An 8,783-nucleotide genomic window follows, 5' to 3' on the forward strand; every position below is an offset into this window, starting at 1 on the left:
TGCCTGTTCTGTTTCAAATGCTAAGCGTGCTTGTGAGTGGGACATGTAGTTTGCCGGCACAAGAGGCTGCCTGTTCTGTTTCAAATGCTAAGCGTGCTTGTGAGTGGGACATGTAGTTTGCCGGCACAAGAGGCTGCCTGTTCTGTTTCAAATGCTAAGCGTGCTTGTGAGTGGGACATGATACTATTTACAGTCGCGTGGGGGGCGCGAAATGTTTTCTTCTTCCTAGGGGGGGGGCATGACAGAAAATAATTGAGAAGCACTGGATTAGAGTAATACCTTTTCAGAATATAAGATCTACCTTAATTGGACATAGAACTAATCTGAAAAGAGCCTTCTAATCTATAGTAAGAACATTAAAATGGGTTAAGTAACCCATATTTAATTTGGTTAATTGATCCTATTATACAAGGGTAAAGAAGAGCCTATTTTCTGTGTAACTACAGTTGCTGGTTTGTTTGTTTTTTAAAAAAACTGTGCAAGTCTGTAAAAGAAGAAAATGATGGGCAATAGAAATACATGGGGGGATTCTTTAATTTTTAAATGCAGGTATTTTAGTTATCTTGTGCAGTAAAATAAGAACTTTTACTATCAAACCTTTCTTCAACTTAAATTGGAGAGTATCTCAAAGGTATGGCGAGGGATTAATGCAGATGCATAGGTTTAATTTTATTCTCTTAGCACCTGTGGCTGTGTTGTCTTTTAAACACAAGCATGTATAAAATAATTCTCATGCTTTGAAGCAGGACCAAACTGATACTGAAATGTCAGAATCCCAAGGGTTGACCAATTGTCCTAATTATTAATCTAGGAGTGTTATGGAAGATCATTCCATTTAGGATGTTTTTTTTAATCAAAGCTCAAGTGAACATAAATTCCCTAACCAGCACTTCACTTTGCCCATCAGTCATTTCTTTGAGAGAATCCCAGATAGAGGGCTGATTCCCACTTGCAGAAAAATCTGCGTTGGAACCTGACTCCGCTTTGCTAATGAAAGTACTGTAGTTCCAAAAGGCCCCTCATTCAGACTATGAAAAGGGACCTTGTTTGGAACTGCTTTGTTACCTGGGAACACTTGTTGTTTCCACTGGAGGAGCCAGGGAAGGTGACAGCTCTTCACACACACCCCAACCCCTTCCCACAGGGGAATCTCTTTTTTTTGGGGGGGGGGGGGGGAGGAAATAGAATTGATTGCAAAATCAATCTATTGCAAAAGCAACTATTTGCTTTTGCAATAGAGTGCTTTTGCGATCCATTCTATCTCCCCCCCCCTCCAAATTTCTCTGGCACTCCTCCTCCTCCTCCTCCTCCAAGTGTCTCCCTCCCCAGTGCCACCCTTGGACTGAGCGATCCAAGGGTGGCACTGGCCCCAGAGGGACCCTCAAGGGTCTTCCTTCCCCGCTTCTCTCTCCTCCTCCTTCCCTCACTGCCTACCTGGTTGCTGGCTTGGAGGCAGTGGCGGTGGCGGCGAGCTGGCTCTCTCCTCCTCCTCCTCCTCCTCCTCCTCCTCCTCCATGCCGTTCTCTGCTGCCCGGCCGCCTCCTCTGCCTCAATAGACCTACATTAGAAGGAGGCCGGGGCAGAAGGAGAGAGGCAGCAGGTCCAGAGGATGGTGGAGAGGACGGAAGACATGCATGCATGTGTGCCTCCGTACTCCCAGCTTGCTTCTGGGCCCCCGCAAAGGAAGGGGAGAGAGGCAGGCCAGGAGTATGTAGGCACACACACACACACGTCCTCCATCCTCCGTCCACCGGGCCTGCTGCCTCTCTCCTTCTGCCCCAGCCTCCTTCTGAGGTAGGCCTATGGGACAGAGAAGTATAAGGGCAGCAGGGAACATTCCGGATGGAGGAGGTGGAAGAGGAGGACCGGAGGAGAGGGCTGCCGCCTCCAGGCCCCAGCCACCAGCACCCAGGTAGGCAGGCAGGCTGATTGAAGAAGGGAGAGGAGGGAGGGAGGGAGGGAGGGAGGAAGGCCGGTGACAGGAAGATGGCAGGGCAATTACAGCTGAACCTGCCATTTCCCTGTCACCGGCATCAGATGTGAATCCACCAGTGGTTTCCACTAGGATGAATCAATTTGTTTTACAATAAAATGATTCATCCCAAAAACACCACTTTGGAAGTGGTGTCAGGAAACCTCAGTGTTTTGGGGTTTACCCTACATTTTCCCCTTTGAAATCGATCTGATAAGGATCAGGATCTATTTGAAATGGGAACTAGGATCATATACCTTGAATCCTGCTGAGATTTATATCGTAGTGGGAATGAGGCCAGAGAATCAACATACTATGCAAGAATAGCCTCCTTACTCCATCTTCCTAAAAGGATGCAAGAGCCCTGTGCATCTAAACACCTCTGTAATCAAGCATTCTGTTATTTCAGTGACCAAACCAAATGCCCCCCAGAAGCAAGGCACAAGCTACTACTGTACATTGGTACTGTAGAAAGTTGAAGATGCCAGTTTCACCAGCTATCTTTCATACTTTAACTGTGATGGTTCCATCCAAGGAAATCTGTATGCAGTTTAGGGAGGAGTATTAAGAATTTTGAGCCACTACCGGTAGTGTAGTTTAATGTATAACACAACCATGACCTTTAAAAGAATCAAAGTATTATAATTGTACAGCGTGAAAGGGCCCCGGGCCATCAGTGGAAGGAAAAAGGATTGATCCTGGACTTCCCACGCTCTGCAGTTCATTTCCCATTTCTTCCTCTGCCGCCATGGCTATTACTTTAAAATGGAAACAAAACATAATATCTATACACACTTTAACATAACTGGTAGGTTTGAACGTATTAATAAAATATATATGTTCAGATCATCCCTTCCTCCTCCATCACCACCATTGTATATTTGCATGGTGGTCATACTACTGTTGTGTTCCAGTACTACTCCTTTTCAAACAGCTGCATTTCAATGGTCTTTTTTGGTCCTAAAATCCACAGTTTTCCTTCAACATCCAGGAATTATCTTTTTATGTGTGTCCATACTTCATTCAGAGACACTATAGTTGTTGAGTTGTTTTGGGAGTTGTATTTAAAACATGGCCTTACCAGACTGAGCAATTGTATGCTGGACGTATTATAGCATCACTGAACATGAGAAGAAACAGTGTTAGAACTGTATTTTAGTGTAAAACATAAAAGAAAGTGGTATGTGGCTTTATTGAATGTTGTTTTTTTTTTTTACTTCATCGGGTACACAAAACACTATAATCAGTTGACAGAAATATATTTACATGGACAGATGTTTTTCCCCTCATAGTCACTGAAAGCTCAGCATGTTATCAGCATTGTGTGTAATACAGAGCCATGCAATTTACTGTTGAATCAAACAGAATAACAGTTTTAATACTGACCAAGGCTTGAAGTTATATTCAACAAAGTAGTTTTGTAGTCCTGTGGCAGTGACATCAAGTTGAAAGGTGCTTAAGTGGCAAGCAAAATATTGAAATAGCCTCCTGGAATCTTTACTTTACCACCCTTTTTAACCACTTTAACCACCCTATGGTAAACATATTTTTCCATTCATAGCTTGGTATACTATACTCATAGAAGTGGTTTTTGTTGGTGTTTCTCAGCATGCCTACTTCCTGCCACATTAATCGAGTGAATCCTAAAAATTTTGGTCTAACAGCCCCCCAAAAAAGCAGCAGCAACAGGAGAGTATGTGATCTGAAATTCTGCTTTCATGATTTCTTGAGTAATATGTGAAATGGAACACACAGTTCTTGATCATTGACATCTATGGGTTCTAAATTACTACTGGAAATAACTATCCTTGCAACAGGTAAAAATGTGAGAGTGCCACTGAGGAATCCATGCAAAGTGTGGTTCATTTCCACCTTCAGCTTTCTGCTTATGTACAGAACTTGGGAAATCTATCTTTTGATGGAGGGGGTAAAACTAACCAGGATTTTGAGAGTTACCAAAAATAAATTTTCCAAGGTTTCCTTATTTGTAATATTTTATCTAATGTAGCTCTCTGGTTAAATATTTCCTTACCCTCCTGAAACATCAGGCCATCTGCTTTTCACCAGAATATCCATATAGTTCTAGTACAAAAGCAGTATTTATGCTTTTGTTCTGTCCTGAGCAAGAACATAGGACTGCTTGGTAGATTTATATATTCTGAATGCAAAATCAAATAATGTAGATGTACGATGAAAGATCTTGCCATACACAAATGATAGCACTATGAATGTTTCTACGTTATAATTTGTGCTGCTTGTTTTTTTGGCTACAACCTCTCTGTACTGCCTGTGGAATATTGTCTATAAATGATAAATGTATTACAGTGTCCTGCTCAATAAGGACATAAGTATAAGTTCCAAAAGAGTGTGAATTTCTTTAAAAAAAACAACAAACCAAAACAAAAAAGACAGAGAAACAATTATCCAGGTATCCATCTTTAAGTTTAAATTCAAAAACATGGCCATGTTAGCCTGGAAAATCAGTGTGCAAAGGGATCTTGTAGCACCTTTGAGACTAGCTGAAAGAAAGCTTTTGTAGACTTGAATCTCCACTCCATGTATCTGAGGAAGTAGACTCTATGAAAGGTCATGCTACCAGCTTCTTTCTTTCAGTTAGTCTCAAAAGTACTATGCAATCCCTTTGCATTCTTTAAATTTAAAGGCATTAAGGAAAAAAATAGTAATCTCTATCTCATTCTGTGCAGATTTTCCTGGGACCAATCTTTAAGCTTAAACCACTGGCCATAGACAGATGCCAAGTACCATGCTGGATACATGTTTCTAGGGCCCAAACAGGCAAGCCAAATTAAAGCTGCTTCGGGTCACTTTGAAGGTATGCTATTTAAATGACAAACACATCTTAAGAGGCCAGAAGCTGCACCAAAGCTGCGCTCCAGATCTTAGGATTGGAGCATGGCTTTGGCATGGCCTCCAGCCTCTTAGGACGCATGCATCATTTAAATAGGATATCTCCAAAGTGACAAGAAGCAGCTTTATTTTGGCCTGTCTGTTCGGGCCCTTTAATTACAGATTGAAGAAATGCATGGTACATGTTATTCCATGCCGGGGGGGGGGGGTGGACAGATTAGAATACTGCAGGCCAGTTCTACAAAAATCCCAGTATATCATTTCCCTGAGGAATGTTTGGTGAGGAGTCCTTTTCATTGAATTAGACACAAGAACTTAGTTTCTGTGTCAGCTCACATCTATCACTAGGCTACTACTTTTACTCATGGGAGTCATCTGTTTGCCTGAGCAATATAACTTGGGTGAGCTGAGTGATATTTCATTATACTAGCTATTGAAAACTGACATGGAAAATAAAGTTAACAAAGGCAGGATTAAAACCACCACAACTAGTCATTTCAAGTTAGTTTCTTTTTAGTCACAATCTGAAACTATGTGCACAGGAACAATTTGCAAAAAATAAAGATCATGGGGTAAGTGTGAAAGAATACCAAGCATTAGCTATGTCAAAACCTTGATTATAAAAGCATGGCTTATTCCAGCAACAGGCCATCATGGGAAAGAAGGGGCAGGTAAATTTCCATTGCACTTGATCTTGGCGATTGAGAAAATAGGAATCACATGCAGTTACTGAGATAATGTTAGGATTTTATTGGAAAAACAGATTGAAAAACATGATTTCCCCCAATTTATATATATTTTTGCTTTCATTCCTAGGAATCTTCTGGAAAATGAAATTAGAAGGCTCAGAAGGTAGGACTTGATCATGTATGCAAAGGAAGTCTCTTAAATGCATGAGAGTTTCCAAATGCTCTCTGAAATGCTGAGAAGGAAATTTCGTCACTGTCATATTCTACGTTTCAAGTTTCTCTTGGTGTTAATTTTTACAATTGGGACTTGGTCCTTTATCAAAACTCACCAGAAACCAAACTATCTGCATCATGAGCACCTGGAGCTGACTGATGAAAAACCCAGTACTAATATAAACTGCTCCAAGATATTGTTAGGTGATCCAGAGGAAATTCAGAAAGTAAAACTAGAATTGTTAACTGTTTCATTTAGGAAGCGCCCAAAGCTAACTGCAAATGATTACATTAACATGACAACAGATTGTGCCTCCTTTATTAAGAGACGGAAATATATTATGGAACCCCTGAGCAAAGAAGAAGCAGAATTTCCCATTGCTTATTCGATAGTAGTTCATCATAAAATTAATATGCTTGATAGGCTCTTGAGAGCCATCTATGCACCTCAGAACTATTACTGCATTCATGTTGATAAGAAGTCCCCTGAGTCTTTCCTGGCTGCAATTAAGGGCATTGCTTCATGTTTTGACAACGTTTTCATTGCCAGCCAGTTGGAAAGTGTTGTGTATGCTTCATGGAGCAGAGTGCAAGCGGACCTTAATTGCATGAAAGATCTGTACAGGAGGAGTACGAACTGGAAATACCTGATCAATCTTTGTGGTATGGATTTCCCGATCAAGACTAACCAGGAAATAGTGGAGAAGCTGAAGGCCCTCAAGGGTGAAAATAGTTTGGAAACAGAGAAAATGCCTTCAAATAAGGAGGTGCGGTGGAAGAAACATCATGAAGTTGTTGATGGTAAGGTAAAGAATATGGGAATAGACAAGCAACACCCTCCTGTCAATACACCCATTTTCTCTGGCAGTGCCTACTTTGTTGTTAGCAGGAGGTTTGTTGAAAATATATTGGAGAACAGCAAAATCCTTGCTTTCATAGAATGGGCTAAAGATACATACAGTCCTGATGAATACCTGTGGGCCACTATTCAGCGAATTCCTGAAGTTCCTGGAGCCGTCTCTGCCAGTGACAAATATGATGTCTCAGACATGAATGCTCTGGCCAGGTTTGTTAAATGGCAATACTTTGAGGGGGATGTGTCAAAGGGTGCCCCATACCCACCCTGTAATGGAATTCACGTCCGCTCAGTGTGTGTCTTTGGAGTGGGAGACTTAAACTGGATGTTACAAAAGCACCACTTCTTTGCTAACAAGTTTGACACTGACATTGACCCCTTTGCAATACAGTGCTTGGAGGAGTATTTGCGAGACAAAGCTCTTTTTCAATACAGACACTGATGTGCAACATTCTGCATGGTACAAACCCTATTCCTCAGATAAGGATGTCAAAAAGATATTGAGCATGTGGTGCACTGTTTTTCCTCTTGCCAGGTGTTGTTGGATGGTTGCCTAGCTGATTATGTTGTTCCATGTGCTTTCTTTTGGTCATCAACTTTCCCCTAAACAGATTCCCATCACATGCATTCTGTTATAAAGGCTATTTAAGTATGGGTGGTAGATTCCATGTCAGTGGGTGAATCCAATCCAAGTTTGGGTCTGGACTTCAAAGGAATTATACAAGGTGCTATCTCCTACCTTTAAGGTTCAGACAGAGAGTGGACTCACCATCTCACTGACATGGAAGCCCACCAGTCACTTCTGGTAAAGTTCTGAACCTGTCAGTTTATTTTACCCTTTAAAGGATCATAATTTAAAAAGCCAGCCTTGTATCCTTATTTGGCATGGCTCCTGGATTCTTTTTCATAATGGTGACTGAGGAGGAAAGACAGGATCAAGGTTGCCGTTATCTTGGAAAACATCTAGCAAAAGTTGGCAAAAGATGAAAATGTAATTGAAACAATTCTCAAAACTACAAATTATGTAGTGTATCCATATGTGCATTTTGCTGGAACGTGTCTCTAGCCATATAACAAAATCATGCATTTTTCACAATAATTCTAAAAAAAAATAATTTAAAAGTATTTTTACAAAAAGCCTTTACTGGCAATATATGTTGCTTTGTGTTTATCTGAAAAGGAAACCATCAATTTTTTAATCATTGGTTTTTGGAATCAACTGCATCTTAGGCTGCATCTGTACTGCAGAAACAATCCAGTTTGACATCTCTTTAACTGCCATGGCTCAATGGTATAGAATTCTGGGAATTGTAGTTTTGTGAGACATTTAGCCTTCTCTGTCAGAGAGCTGTGGTGTCCCAACAAATTACAGTTCCCAGAATTCCATAGCATTGAGCCATGGCAGTTAAAGAGATGTCAAATTTGGATTATTTCTTCAGTGCAGAGACAGCCTAAATCACATTTTGTTGTTTCAGGACTGATGTGGGCAAAGTGTTCCAGCTAAAAATTTCTCAGGGAAATATTAATGTGCCTTATTCTGTTGGTTTAAATATTTTATTGCATATGACAGCTTTTGTATGTTGTTAAATAACACTTTGGGATACTTACTATACCAACAGAAGGGAGATTCTGACCTAGCAGTCCGGGACCTGACTTTCTGAACACCTTATATATCAACTGAATAATTTATTTCCTTTGCAGGAGTTTGTAATGCTAAGCAGAAAATTTAGAATTCCTAGTGCTGTAACCCTATTTTCTTACATTAAACTAAACAAATTTCGGAATGACCGTGTGGCTTTGTGTTGGCATTTAGCTCAAACCTGCTATGATTCACAACAGATTTGCTATGTGGTAAAATCTTAAACAAGGGATAAGCCAAGATGAATTTGTCATCTGATTTAATTTGGGGCCCCTGAAGCATGAAGTCCTTGCCAATACAAATAAAACATTTAATGCTTTTCACCTATAGTAGGAGGAAGCTCTTTGTTCTGTATCAGTCAAGAGAGGCTTCACTTATGGGTGGAGAAAATCACAGAAAAACTAATTCATGATGTGGATGTGCATCTAGTATTTTTTTTACTTGTTACTAAAAATGTGTGTGTGTCATCTTGTTGTCATACTTGCCTTTTGCTCTCCTCTCTGATGGTTCAAAATCTTTGCAAATATGAGCCATGATTAGAAGCCA

At 40.6% G+C, this 8,783-nt stretch overlaps 1 protein-coding gene across 5 annotated transcripts in view; it reads left to right on the forward strand.

Annotated features, from left to right (window-relative positions):
* The window catches only part of GCNT1 (glucosaminyl (N-acetyl) transferase 1), a 27,693-nt gene extending 19,311 nt beyond the window's left edge, over positions 1 to 8,382 (forward strand). For all 5 annotated transcript variants that reach the window (XM_042455873.1, XM_042455874.1, XM_042455876.1 and 2 more), the window contains exon 2: positions 5,657 to 8,382. In XM_042455873.1, the coding sequence (XP_042311807.1) occupies positions 5,730 to 7,040 (1,311 nt within the window). In that variant the 5' untranslated portion in view covers positions 5,657 to 5,729 and the 3' untranslated portion in view covers positions 7,041 to 8,382. The remainder of the gene's footprint in view (positions 1 to 5,656) is intronic.
* Positions 8,383 to 8,783: the final 401 nt, after the last annotated feature.

The sequence above is a fragment of the Sceloporus undulatus genome, chromosome 2 (assembly GCF_019175285.1).
Source record: "Sceloporus undulatus isolate JIND9_A2432 ecotype Alabama chromosome 2, SceUnd_v1.1, whole genome shotgun sequence".
Taxonomy (NCBI): Eukaryota; Metazoa; Chordata; class Lepidosauria; order Squamata; family Phrynosomatidae; genus Sceloporus; species Sceloporus undulatus.